This window comes from Rhinolophus hipposideros (assembly GCF_964194185.1).
Source record: "Rhinolophus hipposideros genome assembly, chromosome: 8".
In the NCBI taxonomy this organism is placed as follows: Eukaryota; Metazoa; Chordata; class Mammalia; order Chiroptera; family Rhinolophidae; genus Rhinolophus; species Rhinolophus hipposideros.
In genome coordinates, this window is record NC_138054.1 from 28,727,922 (window position 1) to 28,753,731 (window position 25,810).

Below are 25,810 nucleotides of genomic sequence, written 5' to 3' on the forward strand. Positions count from 1 at the left end.
TTATACAATTGAGAAATGTGATACACTGAAATCCATTCAGTTGCCTAAGAAAAAATTTCCAACAAGTGGTAGGGCAGCTCTGTGTACCAGGCAGCCATTTAAATGTCTGCAAGAAGTTTAGTAAAACTTCCTGGAAATGGAGGTAGAAGCTCAAGTAAAAGAATCAATAAGTGATATCTGAGTAACAAAAGGGTAGAGGATCATCCAGTCAGAAGAAAAAGAATGTGCAGATATTGTAAACAATGGAGGATTGGTATTTCTAGAACTGTACATAAATCTAGTTTTCAATAACTCAGGGTCGAAGGCAGGTGGCATCTTTAGTGTAGGAACCTGGAGGGGCTAGGAAAAAGGCTGCTATAGAGGGTTTTCATGTCTAAGGGGGGTGGTTTTTTATTATGGCCATAGAAGAAAAGGAACCACACAGTGAATCTCTCAGAAGGAATGAAGAATTTACCGGGTCTGATTTGTAGTTTTGTTGAACGATAATTTCCACAGCAATAGACTTGATCTTTGTTGCCTAACAAGTCTTTGCTCCTTCTTGTTTCCTCAGGCAAATGAGGTTCTCCAGAGCTTCCTGCAGTCACTGACTGCTACAGAGGAATCCATCCTGCAGGCAGACAGAGCCCTCACTGCTGCAGAGAAGAATCTAGCAGGTACAGGGCAGGGCTTGGCTCACAGAGTGGAGGAGAGGTTCTTGCAGGACCCTTTAACATCTGTGAGAGTAAAAACCTCTTGAAACAAGGAGCGTCCGCTCCTTTTGTCCAACAACTTTGCTAAACCCGAAATAACCGAGGGAATTCTGGTTGCATATTCAGCCAACATCCATCATATTCTCAAGCATGTTTTGTTGGTGAGGCCAGTAGGAATATGCAGAGATTTCTCCCTACCATTTAAAAATCATTTCAGTCTCTGAACTCAGAAGGGTACTGCGTAACATAACTGTTACTTTCTTTCCTCTGTAAAACCCTTGGGAAACAGCTGATCGTGCCAAGAATCGAGCTGCTGAGAAGGAACTGGAGCTGCAAAGAAAGAAACTGAAGGAAGATCAGAAAAAGATGAAGGCTCAAGAGAAAGCTTTCAATGAAAACACAGTAAGACTGAGGAAGATAGTGGAGAGAGAAAGAGAAATCCAACTGAAAGAACAGGAAAAAATGCTGGAGCACAAGCTGAAAGTAAGTCTGTATGGGGCTGTGTCAGTGAATAAAGGACAGTACCCTGTTTCCTCAAGAAGGGAAGTACAAAATTTTTAACTAGTGTCATACACCATAAAGGAAATCCAAAGACATATTGATTCAATGAAATGTCAAATTAATCTGGATCATTTCTAAGCCCCGAATCTGCAAGACTCACACCTTCTGTAGTATTAGAGTTTGCAGGATACAAATAACATGCCTCAGGCTCCTGGAGTGTTGTTTGTGATGATTATAGGGTGTCATTGTGCCCCCAAGTGAATAGGATCTCAGTCCGACAGTCCTTAGGATGCTTTGTACAGCCATCAAAGATGCTGATATAGATCCATTTGGTCTGGAAGTATCATATTGTGCTGGATATGAAATATAGGATGGTAAAAGCTCTAAAATTTGCTGGATTTATTTCCAGATCTGCCTGACTCATTCTATACACTGAGAATACAGAGCATCCTTTGTCCCAACATAGAGTTTGGTAGCCAATGTTCTACACAGAATTAGTAGTTCCCATTATTTGTTACATGTGTGCTCATCCTACTTTGGACGAACCGAGAAATAATTCAAATTAAACCTCCATCCTTCCCAAAGAGCATCCTTAGTGCTGGGATACTTTCCTGGGACAGTTGTCAGTCCTGACCCAGCTCCAACTCCTCCTTAACCGCAGTGAGATGGTGCTATGCAATCATAGAAAGGTACTGGCCATGGATACTCTCACTATCATATCCAAATGTTTGAAAATATTGTACAAACTCATCAAAGAATATCTAAGTTGGTAGAGAAATAGAATATGTGCTTACTTGCAGTTGTTAAATATAAAGTTTCATAACTGGGTATTTTCTTTTCTACAGATGCAAAAAGACCTACTTGATGAAGGATTTAAGGAGAAATCTGAGGAGATGGAAAAAGAGATAAATCCCCTTAAAAAAGGGATTAAAACACTTAAAAACAATAGTTATTTAATTGGACAGATCGTTGGGGTAGCAGCCGCTACATTTCTTACACTATATTTTAAGATACCTATTAAAATACCTATGTGGATGTAATCTGTTACTAGATAGGATGAAACTTCCTGTTAAGTATATTACAAAAGGTTTCTTATGTTTAATAGCATAACACTCGGGCTCGTTTTGGAAATATGTATGTCAGGGTAATTTTACCCAAGAAAAGCTTAAAAATAAAAAGCGATTAAAAAGAAATCAAGGGAGTCCTAACCACAGCAATTAGACAGGAAAACAATAAACAAAAAGTATCCAAATTGGAAAGGAAGAAGTAAAGCTGTCATTATTTGCAGATGACGTGATATTATATAGAGAGAACCCTAAATATACCACAAAAAAACTATTAGAAATGATAAATAAATTCAGTAAAGTAGGAAGATTTACAAAATTAATATTCAGAAATCAGTTGCATATTTATACATCAATGAAAACCTATCAAAAAGAGTAAGAAAACAATCCCATTTACAATTGCATCAAAAACAACAACCTAGGAATAAATTTATAAGGAGGTAGTGTACCTCTACTCAAAAAATTATACCTCATTAAAAAAAATGATGGACATACAAATAAATAAAAAAATATACTATGCTCATGGAAAGGAAGAATAATATCATTAAAATGTCCATAATACCCATACAATCTATAGATTCAATGCAATCCCTATCAAAACACCAATGACATTTTTCACAGAACTAGAACAAATAATCCTAAAATTTAAACAAAACCACAAAATACCGCAAATATCCACAGCAATCATTTTTTAAAGATTTTTTTTTGGTGGTGGGGAAGGGGAACAGGACTTTATTGGGGAACAGTGTGTATTTCCAGGCCTTTTTATTGGGGAACACTAGTGTGTTTTTCCCAGAACTCATCAGCTCCATCCAAGTCAAGTTGTTGTACTTTCAGTCTCAGTTGTGGAGGGCGCAGCTCACCTCCAGGTCCAGTAGCCATTGTGAGTTGCAGGGGACTCAGCCCATCACCCCTTGTGGGAGTTGAAACGGCAACCTTATGGTTGAGAGCACGCACCCCAACCAACTGAGCCATCTGGTCACTCGGGAGCTCAGCAGCAGCTCATTGACTTCATTCTAGTTGCTGAGGGTGCAGCTGGCTGGCCCATGTGGGAATCGAACTGGCAGCCCCAATTGCCCAGAGCTCATGCTCTAACCAAGTCAGCCATCTGTCCACCCCATCCACCACAATCTTGAGAAAGAATGAAGTTAGAGGTATCATGCTACCTGATATCAAAGTATACTGCAAGACTAAAGTAATCAGGGGAGATGTCATCAAAATGGCAGTGTGAGGTGAGTCTCTGTAAAGCTCCCCTAGAATTTACAACAAATCGAACAACAATAACTCCACAAAGGACTCCCTGCACAGCAGACAGGCAAGACGAAGAGGCCCACTACTGAATTCACCTCCAGGTGGGCAAATCACGCGAGCAGGGGAGGAGGGAGAGAAGAAGTGTGGAGCCGGAGCCTCGTGGGTGCAACACGCAGACCTAGCTCAGTGCTCCGAGCTCTCTGCATCCTGGAACTACCGCAGCTGAGGGAGAGGGAAGAACTCAGACTGCTAGGGCTCCATTCATGGCCCACAGGGCTGAGAGGGCAGCATATAACACTGCTGAACCCAACGTTCACAGCAGAAACCTTGGAGAAAAGACTGAGGGAAGAAGCCTGAAAACAGTGGTTTAAGCCCTCACTGCCGAGGGGAGAACGGAAGCCTTAGGCACTAAGACCAGCAGCCCCCTCCCTACCCTCCCAGAGCTCTCCCCGCCCCCACCTGCCCGGTGCTAAAAGCGGAACAGCAGCAGTGTCAGATCAAAAGAACAGAATATTTGCTGCTCTGAGAACTGTGGACCGCAGACACAGATTTTGCAGCCAAACTAGTTCCGGCAAATGGGAGAGAGCTGTGGAAGCAGGACTGGCTGTGGTGGTGGTCGCTGCCATTGCTCTGAGCCACCTCTCACAACTCACCCCACCCCTGACCTCACCTATCTGGGTGGATCCCTGCAGGAGTAAACATACAGGCTCTGAATCTGGTGCAGAAAGAGCTCTGGAACTTCAAAAGCTCTCTGCATACCAACACGGAGACTGCGCCCTGTGACCTAGTCGAACTATTAACAGAGGAGAAGCCCGTCTTCCAGGAAATCCCCCCATTGTGTGAGAAGCTGGAATAGTGCACAGAAAACATAGCACTACCGTGTGAGAGAGAGAGAAAAGAAAAAGGCTGCAGTCAGAGAAAAAATAAAACATGCTACCAACAAATACTAGAAAACAAAAGAAAGACCACTTCCTATCAACCTGTTGCAGGACCCACTCCTGTAGATGTCTAGGAGGAGAAATAGTAAATCAGTAATTGCCATGAATAACTAAGGCAAGGAGACAGCTCAGAAAGCAAGTGAAAAGTCTCCAGAAAAGGAATTTAAAGATATGGAAATATGTGATTTAAATGACAGAGAATTCAAGATGGCAGTTCTGAAAAAACTCAATGAGATGCAAGAAAACACAGAAAGGCATTTTAATGAACTCAGAACACAATCAAAGAACACCATGAGCATTTTACGAAAGAGATTGAAATTTTAAAAAAGAATCAAATGGAATTTCTGGAGATTACGAACTCAATAGAAGAAATTAAGAATGAAATAACCAACTTAGGTAGTAGAGTTGACCAGATGGAGGAAAGAATCAGTGACATCAAAGATAGAAACCAGGAAATTACCCAGATGGAAGAAGAAAGAGACTTGAGACTTAAAAGAAATGAAAGAACTCTACAAGAACATTCTGACTCTATCAGAAAGAGCAATATAAGAATAATGGGCATACCAGAAGGAGAAGAATGAGAGAAGAGAACAGAGAATATATTCAAAAAGATTGTTGATGAGAATTTACCAAACTTCTGGACAGAACTGGATCCTTGAATCCAAGAAGCAAATAGAACACTTAATTACCTCAAACCCAACGGGCCTTCTCCAAAGCACATTGTATTGAAGCTGTCTAAAATCAACGACAAAGAAAGAATCCTCAAGGCAGCCAGGGAAAAGAAGACGGTAACCTACAAAGGAAAGCCCATTAGATTATCATCAGATTTTTCAGCAGGAACTCTACAAGCCACGAGGGAGTGGAACCAAATATTCACACTATTGAAAGAGAGAAATTATGAGCCAAGAATAATATATCCAGGAAAGATATCCTTTAGATATTAAGGAGGAATAAAGACCTTTCCAGACATACGGAAGCTGAGGGAATTTTCTAATACACTACCTGCACTACAAGAAATACTAAAGGAGGCTATTCGACCACCATCAACAGGGACAATTTGTGGCAACACAAAAAAGGGGGACAGTAAAGGCCTGAACGGGAATATGGGAATGGAGAAAGTAAGCGTGCTGAAGAAAATGGAATATTCTAAATATCAAACTTTCTTTTACATAAAATTAAGGGTAACCACTCAAAAAAAATCCAGAACTGAAATATATACCGTAATGAAAGAAGAAACAGAGGGAAATATCATAGAATACCACCACACAGAAATAATAGACAACAACAAAAAGGCAAAGAAACAATAGAGACACAGCCTTTCCAGAAAACTAAAGATAGAATGACAGGAAATCCTCATGTATCAATAATCACCCTAAATGTAAATGGACTGAACTCACCAATAAAAAGGCACAAAGTAGCAGATTGCATCAAAAAACTAAACCCAACCATATGCTGTCTCCAAGAGACACATCTCAGCTACAAGGACAAGCATAGACTCAAAGTGAAACGGTGAAATTCACACTCCAAGCAAATGGTACCCAGAGAAAATCAGGTGTAGCAATAATGATATCAGATGAAACAGACTTCAGGGTGAAAAAGATAACAAGAGACAAAGATGGACATTTCAAAATGGTAAAGGGGACTATACAACAAGAAGACATAACAGTCATCAATATCTATGCCCCCAATTAGGAACACCAAAATATACCAAGCAACTACTAACAGAACTAAAGGGAGAAATTGACCAAAACACAATTATACTAGGGGACTTAAATACATCATTGACAGCTATGGATAGATCATCCAAACAGAAAATAAATAACGAAATAGCAGCCCTAAATGACACATTAGATGAAATGGACATAATTGACATATATAGAGCACTTCATCCAAAAACATCAGACTATACATTCTTTTCTAGTGTACATGGAACATTCTCAAGGATAGACCATATATTGGGACATAAAATCATCCTCAGCAAATTTAAGAAGATTGAAATCATACCACGCATATTCTCTGATCACAAGGCTTTGAAATTGGATATCAGCTGCAAAAAGAAAGCAGGAAAAAACACAAATACATGGAGATTAAACAACATACTTTTAAAGAACGACTGGGTCAAAGAAGAAATTAGAGGAGGGATCAAAAGATACATAGAAACAAATGACAAAAAAAATACATCCTACCAAAATTTGGGGGATGCAGTGAAAGCAGTTTTAAGAGGGAAATTTATATCATTACAGGCCTATCTCAAGAAACAAGAAAAATCCCTAATAAATAACCTCATGTTACACCTTAAAGAACTAGAAAAACAAGAACAAGTGAAACCGAAATTCAGCAGAAGAAAGGAAATGACAAAAATCAGAGCAGAGCTCAATGAAATAGAGAACAAAAAGACAATGGAAAAATTAATGTGACAAAGAACTGGTTCTTTGAAATGATTAACAAAATTGACAAACCCTTGGCTAGACTCACTACGATAAGAAGAGAGAAGACACTAATTAACAAAATCAGAAACGAAAAAGGGGAAGTTATCTCGGACAGCACAGAAATACAAAGGATTATCCAAGAATACTATGAAGGACTATATGCCACCAAATTCAATAACTTAGAAGAAATAGACAAGTTCTTAGAAACATATACCTTCCAAGGCTGAACCATGAAGAACTGGAAAATCTAAACAGACCCATCACCAGTAACGAAATTGAATCAGTCATCCAAAACCTTCCCAAAAGCAAAAGTCCGGGACCAGATGGCTTCACTAGTGAATTCTACCAAACCTTCAAAGAGGATCTAATACCAATCCTGCTCAAACTCTTCCAAAAAATTCAAGAAGAGACAGTACTCCCTAATTCATTTTATGAGGCCAACATTACCCTGATACCAAAACCTGGTAAGGACAACACAAAAGAAGAATACTACAGACCAATATCTCTAATGAATACAGATGCAAAACTCCTAAACAAAATTCTAGCAAATTGAGTAAAACAATGCATCAGAAAGATTATTCATCACGACCAAGTGGGATTCATCCCCGGGGCACATGGATGGTTCAACATCTGCAAATCCATCAATGTGATACATCACATAAACAAAATAAAGGACAAAAATCATGTGATTCTATCAATTGATGCAGAAAAAGCATTTGACAAGATGCAACATCCATTTATGATTAAAACACTTAATAAAATTGGTATAGGAGGAAAATACCTTAACATAATAAAGGCCATATATGACAAGCCGTCAGCTAATCTCATAATTAATGGTGAAAAACTGAAACCCTTTGCTCTATGTTCAGGAATACAACAGGGCCGTCCCCTCTCACCTCTGCTTTTCAACATATCGTTGGAAGTCCTTGCCAGAGGAATCAGGCAGAGAAAGAAATAAAGGCATCCAAATGGGAATGAAGAAGTTAAATTGTAACTCTTTGCAGATGACATGATGCTATATATAGAAAACCCTAAAGACTCCACCAAAAAGCTATTAGAAACAATCAACGAATACAGTAAAGTTGCTGGCTTCAAAATCAACGTACAAAAGTCCATTGCTTTCCTATATACTAACAATGAAATCTCAGAAAAGAAATACAAAAAACAATTCCTTTTGCAATTGCAGCAAAAAGAATAAAATACCTCGGAATAAACTTAACCAAGGATGTGAAAGACCTATCTGCTGAAAACTATAAGTCATTTTTGAAAGAAATTGAAGAAGACACAAAGAAATGGAAAGAAATACTGTGCTCATGGATTTGAAGAATCAATATAGTTAAAATGGCCATATTACCCAAAGCAATATACAGATTTAATGCAATCCCCATCAAAATCCCAATGGAATTTTTTAAAGAAATAGAACAAAAAATCATCAGATTTGTTTGGAACCAAAAAAGACCCCGAATAGTCAAAGCAATCTTAAGAAAAAAGAACAATACTGGAGGTATCACACTCCCTGACTTTAGCTTTTACTACAGGGCAACAATAACCAAAATAGCATGGTATTGGCAGAAAAGCCGACACATAGACCAATGGAATAGAATTGAGAACCCAGAAATAAAACCACATAAATATGAACAGATAATTTTTGACAAAGCACCTAAAAACATACAATGGAAGAAACACAGCCTCCTCAATAAATGGTGCTGGCAGAATTGGATAGCCACATGCAAAAGAATGAAACTGGCCTGCTATTTGTCACCATGTACCACAATTAATTCAAAATGGATCAAAGACTTAAGCATAAGACCTGAAACAATAAACTGCATAGAAGAAAACATAAGTACTAAACTTGTGGACCTTGGGTTCAAAGATCATTTTATGAATTTGACTCCAAAGGCAATGGAAGTAAAAGCTAAAATAAACAAATGGGACTATATGAAACTTAAAAGCTTCTGCACAGCAAAAGAAACCATCAAACAATAAAGAGACAACCAACTGAATGGGAGAAGATTTTTGCAAACAGTGCCTCCGATAAAAGGCTAATATCCAAAACACACAAGGAACTCATGAAACTCAACAACAAAAAAAACAAACAACCCAATTGAAAAAATGGCAGAGGACCTGAAGAGACATTTCTCCAAAGAGGACACACAAATGGCAAATAGACATATGAAAAAATGCTCAACATCACTAATCATCAGAGAAATGCAAATGAAAACCATAATGAGATATCACCTCACCCCAGTCAGAATGGCTTTCATCAACAAGACAAATAGTAACAAGTGTTGGAGAGGCTGTGGAGAAAAAGGAACCCTCATACACTATTGGTGGGAATGCAGACTGGTTCAGCCGTTATGGAAGGCAGTGTGGAGGTTCCTCAAAAAATTACAAATACAATTACCATATGACCCAGCAATCGCTCTCCTGGGTATCTACCCAAAAAATTTGAAAACATTTATACAATAAAGACACGTGTACTCCAATGTTCATTGCAGCTTTGTTTACGGTGGCCAAGACATGGAAACAACCAAAATGTCCTTTGATAGATGAATGGATAAAGAAGTTGTGGTATATATACACAATGGAATACTATTTGGCAGTAAGAAATGATGATATAGGAACATTTGTGACATGAATGGATCTCGATAGTATAATGTTAAGTGAAATAAGTCAGACCGAAAAAGCAGAGAACCCTATGATTTCACTGACATGTGGTATATAAACCAAAAACAACAAAAGAACAAGACAAACAAATGAGAAAGAAAAACTCATAGACACAGACAATAGTTTAGTGGTTACCAGAGGGTAAGGGGGGTGGGGGGTGGGTGATGAGGGTAAGGGGGATCAAATATATGGTGATGGAAGGAGAACTGACTCTGGTTGGTGAACACACAATGGGATTTATAGATGATGTAATACAGAATTGTACAACTGAAATCTATGTAATTTCACTAACAATTGTCACCCCCCCCAAAAAAAGACTAAAGTAATCATAATAGTATGGTTCCAGCATAAAAACAGACACATAGACCAGTGGAAGACAATAGAGGACTGGGAAATAAACCCACACCTATATCATTATAGGTGATACACATATATCACCTATATGTCATTTAATCCATGACAAACGAGGCACAAATACAAAACAGGGTAAAAATAGTTTATCTGATAAATGGTGCCAGGAAAATTGGACAGATACATACAAAAAAAGTGAAACTTGATCACCTTCTTATACCATGTACAAAAATGAACTCAAAATGGACCATGTACAAAAATAAACTCAAAATGGATTAAAGACTTACATATAAGACCCAAAACCATAAAATTCCTAAGAAGAAAATATAGGCAGTAAACTCTGACATTGCTCTTATTAATATTTTTTCTGATGTATATCCTCGGGCAAGGACAACAAATGAAAAAAATTAAAAATGGCACTACATCAAACTAAAAAGGTTTTGCACATCAAAGGAAACCACCAACAAAGTGAGTCTACTGAATGGGAGAAGATGTTTGCCAATGATACATCTGATAAGGGGTTATGTCCAAAATTTATAAAGCACTCATATAACTCAACACTAAAAAGCAATACAATTTTAAAAAATGGGCAGAGGATCTGAATAGACATTTCTCCAAAGAGGACATACAAATGGCTAGCAGACATAGTAAAAGATGCTCAAGGTCACTAATCATCAGAGAAATGCAAATTAAAACTACAATGAAATATTAAACCTGTCAGAATGACAATCATCAGTAAATCAACAAAAACAAGTGTTGGTGAGGACGTGGATGAAAGGGATCCCTTGTGCACTGCTGGAGGGATTGCAAAATTGATGCAGCCACTTTGGAAAATGGTCTGTATTTCCAAAACAATTAAAATAGAACTACCTTATGTCCCAGCCTATTTCTGGGTATTTAACCAAAGAAACCCAAAACACTGATTCAAAAATATATATGCACACCTATTTTCATGCAGCACTATTTACAATAGCCAAGATATGGAAGCAACTCAAATGCCCATCAGTAGATAGTTGGATAAAGAAGAAGTGGTACCTATATACAATAGAATATTACTAGGCCATGAGAAAGAATGAAATCTTACCATTTGCTACAACATGGATGACCTTGTGGATTGTTCTAAGTGAAATAAGTCAGACTGATGAAGACAAATACCATACGGTCTCTTACACGTGGAATCTAAAGAACAAAATAAGCCAACAAACAAAACAGCAACAGACACATAGCTATGGAGAACAAATCCATGGTTGCCAGAGGGGAGGCAGGGTGGGAGCTGGGTGAAACTGTGAAGGGATGAAGAAATACAAATTGGTAGTTACAAAATAGTATGGATGTATAAAGTACAGAATAGAGAATACAGTTGATAATGTTGCAACAACTATGTGTAGTGGCAAAGGTGTGCTAGCCTAATCAGGGGGATCACTGCATAAATTATATAAATGTCTAACCACTATGCTGTACACCTTAAACTAATATAATACTGAATATCAACTGTAACTGAAAAAAAATAGTTTTAAAAAATTTTAAGTAAAAAAATAAAACCACAATGAGATTATCACCTCACACCAGTCAAAATGGCTATCCTTGATAAGTCAACAAACACCAAGTGTCATCCAGGATGTGGAGAAAAGGGAACTCTCAAGCACTGTTGGTGGGATTGCAAATTGGTGCAGCCACTGTGAGGAGCTAGAATGGCATCTAATCAACCTCACTTCCAGCTCTGTCAAATTAGCAATGTAGAGAAAAAAACACTTGAAGCTTTTGGCATACCAAGTCCGTAGCCCATTCTGCTACTTAGCTTCAGTTTGTCGCGTCCATCGCAACATGGGCAGTGAGAGAACGAGAAGGGGCAGCAAAGGGTTAAGAAAGAAACAGAAATCAAGAAAGTTATGAAACAGGGGGCCAGGGGTCTCCCAGCATCAAAGGACTGAATCGGGCCGCCTTCTGGTTTTTATTGATGAACACACAAGCAAGTAGCATTGTTTTCTCCACGGCCTGTGAGTCTCATACATCATACCAGAAAACTGATTCAAATCAATCACCCATGCCTGCAAACAGCTGGAATAGAAAGTCCCATGATGTCTTAACAATTCTGATATGTGCCTCCCCAGGAACAAATCCTTTATGCTAAAACTTATTGTTAAGAATGGAAGGAGAACTGATGTTATTACATCATTGGCTCACTCCAAGCAGATTGTGGGAAAGAATATAGCCATGTAGGCAGAAGCTCTCCTTAGCCAGGGGATGATTTGTTTTCATAATTCATACATACTTGTAAAATATCTAATTAGGATTAGGGGATGTACAACACTCATACTGTAGAGTTTACACTCTGTTAAATAAAAAAATCACTTAAATAAAGTTGTTAGACCTATTGCTTTTTAGGCACCATATTCTAATCAAATGACTTGTCTGTTTTTCTTTAATGATCCTAGTGTGTGAACAGTATAGGTTCACGGAGCAGGAATCACTTCAAAAATGCTGGAATCATCCTCCATTGGACTTTTATCCTCGTATAATATTGAGTGATCAGTCTCAATTCAGTCAGGAAAACAGTTACCACCAAGGATTACAGAGAGAATCTGTAATCTGTTTCATGTAGGAATTATATGAACATAGGACTAACAAAAATAGTAAAAGCGGTTCTTGGATGTGAAGTTCTGGAAAGAGGAGATTGGCGGAAGGATAAGAAAATAATTACTAACCACTACAGCCTCAAGCACTGGTAAGGGAAGAAAAGCTGTAGTTTGTAGAAAAATCTGAATACAGTGCCATCTAGTGTGAGAGTGAGAGTGGAGACTTCTGATGAAACTGCATCTGACACCCACTGTGTATATACCCTTGAGAAATGAAGCCCATCACAAAAGACCTATTACTGTATAATTCTGTTAATATTAAATGTCCAGAGGAGGCAAATCCATAGAAACTGAAAGCAGATTAGGCTTGCCTAGGGCTGGGGGTTCAGGAGAAATACTACTAATGGATACTAGGTTTCTTCTGGGAAGCATGAAAATTTCTATCACTGATTGTAGTGATGGTTGCACAACTCTATGTATGTACTGAAAACCATTGAATTGTACTTTTTGAGTTTGTGAATTATAAGGTATGTGGTTTATATCCCAATAAATCTGTTATTTTTCTTTTTAAATGATGATTATGTTATCTGCAATCACATGTATTGCCACCTCTTTCCCCTTCAGCTCCTCTCTGTCCCATTTTACCTTCTGTCGTCTGGCATTGGATTGGCTATGCAATTTTTTCATATTCTTGCTAAGAACAATTGAGGTTAACATACATTTAGTATGGGTTTAAAAGGATATATATATTTTTGGCTTACATTTCCTTTCTTAAATAGTTAATTCTTTTCTAGCTGCCCTAGTGTTGTAATACCTTGCAGGAATTTTTCCACTGCTGATTGTGCATCACTATGTGAAGGTGCAAGGCCGGAGGTCACATATGGGGCCACATCCTAAGGTTCTCAGAAATAGTGCTATGCGAGTTAGATGTAAAACAAGGTTTGAAATGTAACGAACCAAAAGCTAGTCTGGGTAAACATTTTCCAATTATTGGTTTTGTGACATTTTAAATAAAAAATTCAGTTCTTATCAAAGTTTGGTTAGAATGGAAGTTTCCTGTCAGAAATATATTCAATAATGCAGCACAGACAAGTGTAAATTCTCCACATTATTTCTTTTGAAATAGACTGGAACTCACCCTAATTCTGTGTTTATAGTACACAAACTTGTACTGATTCTATGAAGAGCAAGTATGTTTGTATGTGAAGTCAAGCAAGTATGTTTGTATTTTCATTCTTCTCAACCAATTGCATTGTGTCTATTGCGCAAATAAAAATTTCACCATTGCAGCAAAACCATCTACCAAAGAAATGTTCGTAAGACAAGGTTTCTACAACTACCTTTGGGTAAATACTAAGGAGTATGATGGTGGATTGGCATGGCCACCAACAATAGATGAAAATCCTGTTGCTCCATTTTTTCCATCATTTGGAGTTGTCAGTGTGGATTTTGTCCATTCTAATAGGTATGTAGTGGTATCGCATTGTTGTTTTATTTTGCAGTTTCTTCATGACATATGTTGAACATCTTTTCATATGCTTATTTGCTGTCTGTATCTCTTCTCTGGTGAGGTGTCTGTTGGGGTCTTAGGCTCAGTTTTGAATTGGGTTATTTGTTATCTTACTGTTAAGATTTAAGAACTCTCTGTATACCTTGGATAATAGTCCTCTATCAGATACATCTTTTGCAAACAATTTCTCCTAGTGTGGCTTGTCTTCTCATTCTCTTGAAGCAGTACCTATTTTTTATTTTTTTTGGAGCACATATATTCTTTATTTTTATTGATTTATATTTTTAATTAAAGTTTATTGGGGTAACAATTATTAGTAAAGTTGCATAGGTTTCAGGTGTACAATTCTGTAATGCATCATCTATATATCACATTGTGTGTTCATCATCCAGAGTCAGTTCTCTTTCTATCACCATATATTTAATCCCTTTTACCTCGTCTACCACCCACCTCCCCCTTGCCCTCTGGTAACCACTAAACTATTGTCTGTGTCTATGAGTTTTTGTTTCTTCATTTGTTGTTTTTGTTGTTTTCAGTTTTATACCCTCATATCAGTGAAATCATATGTTTCTCAACTATTTCTGTGTGACTTATTTGCTTAGCAAAATAATCTCAAGATCCATCCGTGTTGTCGCAAATGGTACTATTTTATCTTTTCTTATGGCAGAATAGTATTCCATTGTGTATATATATCACATCCTCTTTATCCAATCATCTGTCAAGGGACACTACTTTTTAAAAATCGTGCTAAGGCCAACTTCCTTTAAATTTTTACAAGAATTTAAAAATTTATTGAGTCATGGTCTTGAACAGATTTTGTAAATTATAAACATAATGTAAATAAAACCAAAAAATAATACTTTAGGCTATGAAATTAGAAGACAATTTAAAATGGCCTATAATAGGACATTTTGGAAGATTTCTTAGAAGATAGTCTTCTAGGAAATCTAAAGGTAGGACATTAAAGGTAGTGGTTAAATGTGCAGCTCAAAAAGTCTCATTAATGACCCAGCTTTCTTTTTATTTATTCACCGACTACCTCGTTTTTATTTTCTGAGGCTAGCTCCTCTTATGTTCCCAAAATGACAGTACACACTTCAGTTCACTTCACGTCACACTTCAGTTCAACACACTAAGAATAAAAAGGTATATTTTTGAGATTCCACGCTACCTAGATCAGAGATGAAGGAGAAAAAAATGATAATTTTTTCCAGAAAGACTGTATTGCAATTGGGTGCAGGGCGCCAGGCACATGATTCTGAGTCACCAATATTTTAATACTATAAGAGAAGAACAGTCCTGCAGCTAAAAAAACAAAACAAAACAAAAATCAAACAGACAAAAAATGACCTAGAGAAAGAGATATGGGAGAAGAATTATTCATGTAGGAAACCAAGACAGAGGTAAAAATGGAAATGAATAGAAAGGAGAATTCAGGAACTGTCTTTTGTTACTGATGGCTTAAAATAAGTAAGGAAAGTCAATGATTTGGGCTTATTCCCCTGCCCCAATGATCTGAACAGTACTTTTTGCTAATCTCTACAGTTTATTTACAGCTTATTCTTCAGGAAGAGGCTGCAAAGCAGGAGGAAAGAATTCAAGCTGAAAGAAGAAGACTCCAGCAACTGAGAAATGTAGCCCCACCACAGGATATATGCGTCTTACTCTAAAGCTAAACATCAGAACTTCCTTTTTGTGTTCACTTTCACTGAAGACAAAAGGAACAAAAAACTATAGAACTTGGGACAACTATCATTTAAAAATCTATATAATAATTATATTGAACTTTTGTATTTAGTTATAAAGTTATGATGCTCCTAATTGGTAAAATGTGCACTTTGATAGTTTAAATGATGATTAGTCCCTTAAAAAGATTATGAATCGTATAATAAGGGACATTTGATCACAGCCTTTATTTGGTAGAGATATTGAGCTGGCTGGCTCGGGGTAATTTTCTCTTGTACCTCAATGCCACGCCTCTAATTTTCCATATTTGTCTAAAGGGGCATAGGAAGTTATGTAGGGGGTGTGATTCTCCATGGGGTAAGTCAAGTGGGATTTCTCCAAAGTTTTGAGCTCAGGTGGGCATCACTCCTGTCCAGTGGTCATGTGCTGGCTGCCATCAGAGAGAGTCACCAATGTAAAGACAACTAACCTAGCTTCTTAGTGGAGAAAATGTACCATTCCCAACTGGGTAGAGGTTGCTCAGTCTATGGGCAGTGTTGTGATCCTGGCCATGGCAGTAGATTGTTTGCTTAGAGAGATTCCAAACTGTAAATAAACAACACTATAACAAAATAGATTTGCTCCAAAAGATGGAAGGAACAACCAGCATGAAAATTGTGTCATAGGCTGAAGGGCTAAAGAAGCCTTTTCCTTTTTGTAACCCTCACCAAGGGCATAACTTTTACCACTTTCCCCCAGATGTACACCGTTCTAATTCCTTCTTTTCCTGGTATTCCACTGAATAGGACAGTTAATTGTTTGGCGATGGTGTTTTAGTCAACCTAGTCATCTTTTGTGGCCTCCTTTTTTTCTCTGAACCTATTCTTTTCTCTATCTCCGATTGCCAATTACTGTTCACTTATTATGTACAGCTGTTTAGGTGACTAGTCCATTACTCCAAACCAGGTTCCTGTCTTACCTTTGTATATTCAACAACTCTTTAATGTATTCTGCTGAACAAAAGGTCGTTTTCTCAGTATCATCACTATAGAAAATGTACCCAAATTAGCATACTTCTGCTTGCACAATATAAGATTCTATGGTGAACTATTTGACTAAAAGGAGTGGGATTTAATTCTGTATCTAAATTTTATTCATCAGTGATATACCCCTGCAAATATTATGTCCATTCTAGTAGAAACAGAGTGTACATACATCACCAGGTACATTACTCTTGTTCTGAAGCCAAGGGATTAAGAGATTGTTTATTTTCTATACAACAGTATAACTCAGAAAGCACCTTCCCCGTTTTCATTCCTTTTTTAAAAATTATTCTGTCCACATGCATTTGATAATCCGATTTTCAATTATGACAGGCTAGATATGGAGAAAAAACCTTATTCCTAGAAAACAGCTACACCTACAATTGCCAAAAGAAATATTACTAACATTTTGAAATGTATAGCTAAGTTCACAATATAAGGTCCCTGGAATCAAATATAAAAATCAGGAAGAAAATCATAGTAGTAACTAGAATCTGAACTTGTGACCGCCCTGAGGGCATGTGCTAACCTTGGTGTCAGTATGTTTGACTCGTTATGGCCACAAGAAGAGAAGAGGATGAGGTCTTAGGACTGAGATAGGTAGGTTTTCTAATTAGATACTTAGAATAAATTAGAGAACGTTAAGGACTACCAGGAAAGGATTGACTAATAAATATCTTTCTACAACAGAAGAAAAATTGAGTTTGGACTACCTTAGAATTTAAAAATAAAACCTTTCCCTCACCTGGGTTTTGGATTTAATCTACATTACAACTGTGGTTTAGGAAACTACTTAAATTGTGCTAGAGTTGGTGTGGCTCCGGAGCACCTAGCAGCAGCAAGTGCTTTTTGTAAGGCTGTCTTCAACTTGGATTCAGAGAATTCCCACAGATACAGCCAGAGAAACATGGAGCCAAAATGCAAACTCAAAAAAGGGTCTAATCCCCCACCAGCAAGAGACATCGAAAGCAACCAACAGCAGAAAGATCCACAAGGAGTCTATACACTGTAGTTTTGAACTCACGTTATAAAATAAAATGCTTACACTGTTTAAAAATACATGAAAGAATAGAAAAATTAGCAAGAAACAATATGCCATAAAATACTCAGGCAGATTTTGAAAAAAACAAAAAGTAAAAAAGTTTATCTTGAATGGATAATATAGTTAACCTTGACATTTAAATCAGAAAATAAGATAATTCTGGAAAAAACAATTGTGAGGATAGTTATAAATAAATTATGAATATAATATAGAGAGACAAAGATCTGGTAATATGAAAAGGCATAAAGATTGACTCAGAATATCTAATTTGCTTTCCAACGAAAAAGAGGCACAGTATTCAAAGAAATAATAATTGGAATTTTCCAGAATTGACAAATGACATGAATATGCAGCTTAAAAAGTCACTGTGAATCCTCAGCAAAACAAATGAAAAGGAATTCATACTTAGATACATCATAGTATAACAAGGACAAGGACATGGTATCAAAAGTGGCCAAAGACAAATGATACATTCCTTAAAAAGGAGTGAATCATACGTTAATGAGTTTTTCAACAATATGAGATCAGAATATCTTTAGAGTGTTGGGAAAAAAATAACTGCCAGCCTAACCCAAACTAAACAGTTTTGGAGCTGTCCGGGTAAGATAAAGACATTTTCAGATATGCAAAAACAGAGGCAGTTATTTCAAAAAGAAATTCTGAGTAAAGGTGCTTTCAAAAGGCAACATTCAAGATCAAGTAGATGTTTCTGGAAGGAAGGATTGGGGTGCATGTAGGTAACCAAGGACAAAGATAAGACCAAACATATGGGTACATGTAAACATATATAATAGGACTTCAAGTGCTTTTTTTCCCCCCATTTCCTGGAGTTTAAACAGAGGAAGGCTCTAAAGAGTGTAAACCATGGATGGCAATGCCACTATGCTTCATCTTCTGAAATTGTGAAACTTTTTTGTGAGTCTTCCTTAGACCAAATCTCAACTCTGGGGTATATAAAAAGAGGTTGAACAGACTAATCAGAGGAGATTAGTAGTGGAAAATTCCACTGGAGAGAGTTATTGGTGTGTTGCTATCCCTGTTCCATTTTTCCTCATATCTTACCCATACCACTATGGGGGATATTACTTGCACTCCCCTTCTGTAAATCCAGTATAGTTAGAACTTCATAGAGCTTCTTATAAGCTAACATGCACTTTCTGGAGTTTGGGGATACTAAGATTTGTGCCTGAGTCATGTCTGAAAACATCTAAAAGTCAGAGGCTGGTTGAAGTGGTTTGTGGCAACAGAGGGAAGGGAGAGGATTGGAGCTGGGAGCAATCTGCCTTTCCAGGTGAGGTAGGTAGAATTAAGTTGGATCCTTAAGCCTTACATAAAAATTGACTCAAAATATATTAAAAATCTAAACATAAGACCAAAAGCTATATAACTTCTAGAAGAAAACATAAAGGAAAGCTTCATGACATTGGATTTGGCAATGATATCTTGAATATGAGACCAAAAGCACAGGAAACAAAAGCAAAAATAGACAAATGGGAAATCCAAGATGGCAGAGTAAATAAACACTGTGCCTGCTTCCTTCCATGAACTCATTGAAATCACAACGAAATTATACAATGATCAACCTGGAGAACCATCTGAAGTCTGGCCGAACACAAGTTTTATAACTAAGGAAATAAAGAAGAAGCCATGTAGAGACTGGTAGGAGGAGCAGAGACTCAGAACTGGCTCACCCCTCACGTCCATGTGGTGGTTGAGAAACGGGAGGGATATCTCAGCCACGGAGTTTCCCTCTAGAGGAACAAAGGACCCAGCCCCACATTGGCCTCCAAAGCCCAGACTACTGGTGCTGGGAAGATGAGCCCCCACAACATCTGGCTGTGAGACACTGAGGATTCCAACTGTCCAGGAGGGATGGGAAACTCAGACATCCTCTTAAAGGGCCCAAGCACAGACTCTCTTACTCCCAGGCACTCACCCTGGGATCCAGCAGAAGGACTAGTCACTCAGGGGGTATTGGAGACACACAGGGAGCAGACTGAGTTGTATAGTTTCAGAGCAAAGGCTGGAGGACATTCGCCATTTTCCCTATGATGATTCCTGCTCCCGTGCAGAAAGTGCACGGAAGGTCCAGGAAGTGCAGAGAGTGCCAGACAAGATGAACTCAAACAGGCTCACACAAATACACATCATAATTAAAATGGCAAAGGTTAAAGACGAAGAGAGAATCCTAAAAGCAACAAGAGAAAGATAACTAGTAACTTATAAGGGAGCTTCCATAAGATTGTCAGCTGATTTCTCAACAGAAATTTTGCAAGCCTGAAGGGACTGGCACAAAATATTCAACCTCATGAAAAAGCAAGGACCTACAACCAAGATTACTCTCCCCAGTAAGGTTCTCATTAGAATTGAAGGACAGAGGAAGAGCTTCCCAGACAAGAAAAAGCTAAAGGAGTTCCATCACCAAACCAATATTATAAAGAATGTAGAGGGACTTCTTTCAGATGAAAAAGAAAAAAAAGATCAAAATTATAAATAACAAAATGGCAATAGCTACATATCTATCAACAAGTACTTTCAATGTAAATCGATTAAATGCTCCAATCAAAAGACATAGGAATGCTGAATAGATAAGAATACAAGATGCTTACATATGCTGCCTACAAGAGACTCATTTCAGGTTGAAAGATATAAACAGATGGAAAGTAAAGGAATAAAAAAAAATATTTCATGAAAATGGAAATGAAAAAAAACGACAACAAAAAAACCATTGGTGTTGCAAAACTTATACCAGACAAAATAGACTTGAAAACAAAGCCTATAACAAGAGACAAAAAGGACCCAGTAATCCCACTTCAGAGTGTTTATCTGTAGAAACCCAAATGCTACTTCAAGGGGTCATGTGCCTCCATATGTTCATTGCAGCATTGTTTACAATAGACAAGATGTGGAGGTAGCCTGGGTGTCTGTCATGGAAGAATGGATAAAGAGGAGGTGGTATATATATATATATACAATGGAATATTGCTCGGCCATGGAAAGGAATGGGTTCTTGCCACATATGGGTGGCATGGATGGGCCTGGAGGGAATTGTGCTGAGTGGAGTGTCAGACAGAGAAAGACAGATGAAATAAGATTTTGCTCATATGTGGAATCTAAAGAACAAAATAAACAAACAAAACAGAAACAAACTCATAGATCCAGAGAACATTTTGATGGTTGCCAGATGGGAGGGAGGTTGAGGATGAGTGCAAAAGAGGAAGGGATTAAAAAGTACAACTTGGTTGTTACGAAGTAGTCATAGGAATGTAGGGTGTCGTGCGGGATGTCCGGCGGGGCGGCCTGCGGGGTCTCTGCTCCCGCTCCCCACATAAGAACGCAGGACATGGTGAGGCCAAAAAGGAACACCCACGGAGCCATAGGTAGGGAAGTCATACCACTATGGTCTCACTGGAGGCTGGGTTTACGCGACATGCGACCTGCTGTCCGCTTTGCTGCCAACCGACCGACTCTCCTCAACTCTCCTTCACTCTCCTTCAGTCTCCTCCTTCACTCTCCTCGGCTCCCCTCCGTAGCTGCGGCAGTTATATCAGTGGCCAATGGCTTAATGGCTACAGCTGATGGCCAACCAGCCACAGCTGACGGCCATCCACTATCCGAGCCAGCACCTCTTCACATGAGGCCGAGAGCCTAGAAACTGCTTTCTGGGGCTCTGTCCCCACACAGGGTATAGCATAAGAAACATAGTCAATAATATTGTAATAACTATGTATGGTGTCAGATGGGTACTAGATTTCTTGGGGTGATAGGAAGTTTGGGGGGCAGAGTGTAAAAGGTGAAGGGAGTAAGAATTACAAACTGGTAGTTACAAAATAGTCATGGGGATATAAAGTAAAACATAGTGAATATAGTTAATAAGTAATAAGCATGTATAGTACCAGGTGAATACTAGACTAGTCGGGGGATCATTTTTTAAGTTATACAATTGATTAACCACTATGCTGTACATCTGAAATTAATATAATATTGAATGTTAACTGTAATTGAACATTTTAAAAGGGGCGGGGGAAACTGAAGAGGAATAAGAGGTTCGAATCTCCAGGTATAAAACAAGTAAGTCATGGAGGTGTGACGCACCGCATAGGGAACATAGTCAATAATATTGTGATAGCGTGATATGGTGTCAGAATGATTGCTGGAGTTACCATATGATCACTTCGTTAGATATATAAATGTCGAATAACTATGGTGTACACCTGAAACTAATATAATGTTGTATGTTAGCTATATTTTAATAAAATCTTAAAAAATAAGATAAATTGAAAAATAAAAGGGACTACATCAAACTTTAAAACTTCTGTGCATCAGAGGAAACAATCAACAAAGTAAAAAGGCACTTATGCAATGAGAGAAAATATTTGAAAATCACATATCTGATAGGGGAAAATATTCAGAAAATATAAAGAACTCCTAGGATTCAAAACAACAAAAACAAATAACCCAGTTTAAAAAATGGTCATAGGCGTTGAATAGCTATGTATTCAAAGAAGATATATAAATGGCCAACAAACATATGAAAAGATGCCAATATCACTAATCATTAGAGAAATGCAAATCAAAACTACAATGAAATATCACTTCACACCTATTAGGTGGTTACTATCCAAAAAAAAAAAAAAAAAAAAGGAAAGAAGAAAATAACAAATATTGGTGAGGACATGGAGGAATTGGAAGTGTTGTGAAATGTAAGTGGTAATGGAAAATGATGCAGCTGCTATGGAAAACTGTATGTTTGTTCCTCAAAAACGTAAAAACGGAGTTACCATCCATCACTGCCTGGCCAGGTGAGAGGGGCCGGCGCCCACCCCGGGCTGCAAGCGAGCGCTGCTGAGGCGGGCGGGGCTGGCGGGCGGTTAGCGCTCTGTTCCACGCGGGAAGGGGCGGCACGACCGCAGCAGCACCGCCTCACCAGTACTGGGCGCCGCTAGCGACCGCGGCCAACGGCCGGGCCCTTGCGCTCCCTTTCCCAGGCCGGCCCTGGTCGGTGCCCGGGTGGGGACACGGGCAGCTGGGTTCCCTGGCCCCGGGCCTCCTCCGGCCAGGACTACGGGGGCAGAGGACAACGTGCGCCAGTGCTGGGACACGGCCGTGCCCCTGCGACCTCTTGCTCTGCATCAGCGCACAAGGCGCGCGGGTCGGGAGTCCCATCCGTGGGGACCACCCGCCGCAGGGGACCCAAAAAGCCGCCGCCACCTAAGGAGAATCCTTGCACGTAAAGGCCTTTTCAGCACCTGGCCCCCGTTGGATCTGGGCCATCGCCGCCCTCACTGGAATCAGAGCTCAGTTACCCAAAAATTAGAAAAGCAGGAAAACTCAAGACAAAGAAATCCAACAAGGCTAGTGATTTCAGCGATCTGGGGAACTGGCCTACACCAAGTGAATTCGTGAACACTGACTAGCAGAGTGTCATCAACCAAGGAAGTAATAAGCCACGAAATAAAACAGAAAGAGAAGACAAAGTTGAGAAGTAACAGCCAGAGCAAAGAAAGCTGGGAAACAAAATTAGATGGTTCTGGTGAAAATGTCAGTGAGGACGAGGCTCAGCCAAGCAATCAACAAAAGCGAGCTGATGAGCACAAGCGAGTGGGCACCATGCCACTTAAACGATGTGTAAGATGAGCCAGTCAAGAGAGACCAGAATCCCAGAACCGCTCAAGATGTCAACCTGAAGCAAACAAATCATCACGTGACAATGGGAGAAATGATGCACGAAGTTGGAGGTGTGAGAGAGAAAAGAGAGATGAGCAAGACAAAGTTTCCAGTGTGAGAAGCCAGGGTGGTAATATCTGAGGTTCCTTTAGAGGCCAAGGGAGAGACGGAGGGAGGTCGTGGAAGAGTACAAAGCAGAAGAAATCCTCTATGTATGTCGTTTTTTGTTTTGTTAAATTAGATAAACTTTGGAAAAAGTTATTTTTTCCCACTACCTCTTCTAATGCTTTAATTTATTTGTCTGATTATAAAGATGGGTTTATATTTGTTAGCCCTTGATAAAATGAAAAATGGAGTTATCATATGGTCCAGAAATACTACTACTGGGTGTATGTCCAGAAGAACTAAAAGCAGGATCTCAAACACATATTTGCACACCCGTGTTATCTACAGCATTATTCAGTCAAGAGGTAGAAGCAAGCCATGTCAACAGATGAACGAATAAAGAAGTGGTGCAATGAATATTACTCAGCCTTAAAAAAGGAAATCTTGTCACATGCCACAACATGAATTAACCATGAAGACATTATTTTAAGTGAAATAATCCAGTTACAAACAGACAAATACTTGATGATTCCACTTACATAAGGTATCTTCGATAATGAAACTCAAAAAAACAGAAATTCAATAATGGTTGCCAAGAGTTGGCGTAGAAGGATAATGAGGAGTTGTTCAGTGGACATAGAGTTTCAGATTTGCAAGATAAAAAAGCTCTAGAGATCTGTTGCACAACAATGTGAATATACTGAACATTTCAGTACATGTAATCTGTACACCAAAATAGTTAAGATGGTAAATTTGATGTTACTTTTTTAAAACTACAATTACACAGAAAAGAAAGAAAAATAATAATGCTATTAGTATAATTAATAAATAAAATTCTAAAAAGGGGTTTTAAATAAGTAGAGCACTAATCTATACTCAAAAATGAAAGCAATTAGCTAAAAATACTATCTATAAGTCATTTTATATTTGTCTATTATATCCAATATAATCCCAATTCTGTAGGACCTTCACGCAGTGATCCTAATTTTCACTGAGAAGAAGTGGTTGGTAAGAGTAGGAAAACAATGCACTGGAAAAGAATTTGCTATATTATTCAAACAAATTATAAATAATAGTCATATAAAGAGGTGGTACGGAGTTTACTAGGATAGACAACAGAACAGAATAGGTGGTTGAAAAATTTAGATATGAAAAAGAACAACTGTCAGGCCACTAAAACAAATAAATCCAATATATTTTTCCTATCACTGACATCAAAATAAATTCCTCATGGGTAAAATTTCAAATGTTCCAATATGAGATCTTGAGACTAGCTACCTCAGTAATCAGTGCTCCTCCCTCACTTTCTTGTGCAGTCCTTTGCTTTTATTATTTCAGTGCAAATCAGTCTCACCCACTAGATTAAGCCGTGTTTAGGGCAGTGACTTTGTCTAAGTAATCTTCATACACTCCCTCAGTACGTTAGCACAGTGCTGTGCACACAGTACATATACTCTCTATGCATATTCATACACATTGCAGATTGTGTTGCTAACTTGTTGGTCTTCCCTCCATTGTAAATGCCACTCAGTGACCACAGTTAAATGAATTCCTGCTAGGGAGAACTGCAGAGCATGCTGCATGATGTTCTTCATGTGAAAAGCAGCTTAATATAAAAACATTTCACCCTCGGAATTCAGAATCTGGACAACAGTTGAAACCGCTCAGCACATATACACATATGAATTTTTAATGTAATAATACTAACATGCAAATCAGTTTAATCTGTGACATTCTTCTGGCATAAGCATTCTAGAGACTGCAACTCCAGGTACATTGGAAAGAGAGGAAATACAGGTTTCTCATACTTGGCATTTGAAACAAAAATCCCTAGGAAATTTTCCAAACAGCCGGACATAAAAACAAAATGCACAAAAACTATACAAAATTCATTGTACTAAACAGGAAGGAGCTGTTTTTTTTCTTAACATCAGGTTTATTTCTGAGAAACTAAGAGCTTGTTCTTGCTTTCACTTTCAACTGATATGTGTTTGATAAAAATGCTTTCAAGTTGTCCTTAACTGACTCAAGATATTCCTTACTCGTGAGAAAAAGAAGAGCCAGAAACTTAATTTATAAAAGGACTAATCAGGCTGTCATAGTTGGGAAAGATCTGCAGCATGAGAGTGTTTCAGTCTACTTTTGTAAACACAGAGCCATGGAAGAACCTAACTTGACCTTCCTTTTTTAACACACTGACACATCATCTGAGAAATTCCAAATCAACCAACTATCAGGGCTTGGTGGCCCAATGAACTGCTATTAAAAAAACATTAAACATCTTTAAACTGCATTTACTGGTGTATAAAATG

At 38.2% G+C, this 25,810-nt stretch overlaps 2 protein-coding genes across 6 annotated transcripts in view; one reads left to right on the forward strand and one right to left on the reverse strand.

Moving 5' to 3' along the window:
* LOC308500543 (guanylate-binding protein 7-like) overlaps nucleotides 1–4,803 on the forward strand; it is a 34,761-nt gene extending 29,958 nt beyond the window's left edge. For all 5 annotated transcript variants that reach the window (XM_081055596.1, XM_081055595.1, XM_081055598.1 and 2 more), the window contains 3 exons: nucleotides 551–653; nucleotides 979–1,172; nucleotides 2,036–4,803. In XM_081055596.1, coding sequence (XP_080911722.1) covers nucleotides 551–653; nucleotides 979–1,172; nucleotides 2,036–2,230 — 492 coding nt within the window. In that variant the 3' untranslated portion in view covers nucleotides 2,231–4,803. The remainder of the gene's footprint in view (nucleotides 1–550; nucleotides 654–978; nucleotides 1,173–2,035) is intronic.
* LOC308500549 (uncharacterized protein) overlaps nucleotides 1–25,810 on the reverse strand; it is a 158,734-nt gene that overhangs the window by 105,059 nt on the left and 27,865 nt on the right. The window lies entirely within an intron of this gene.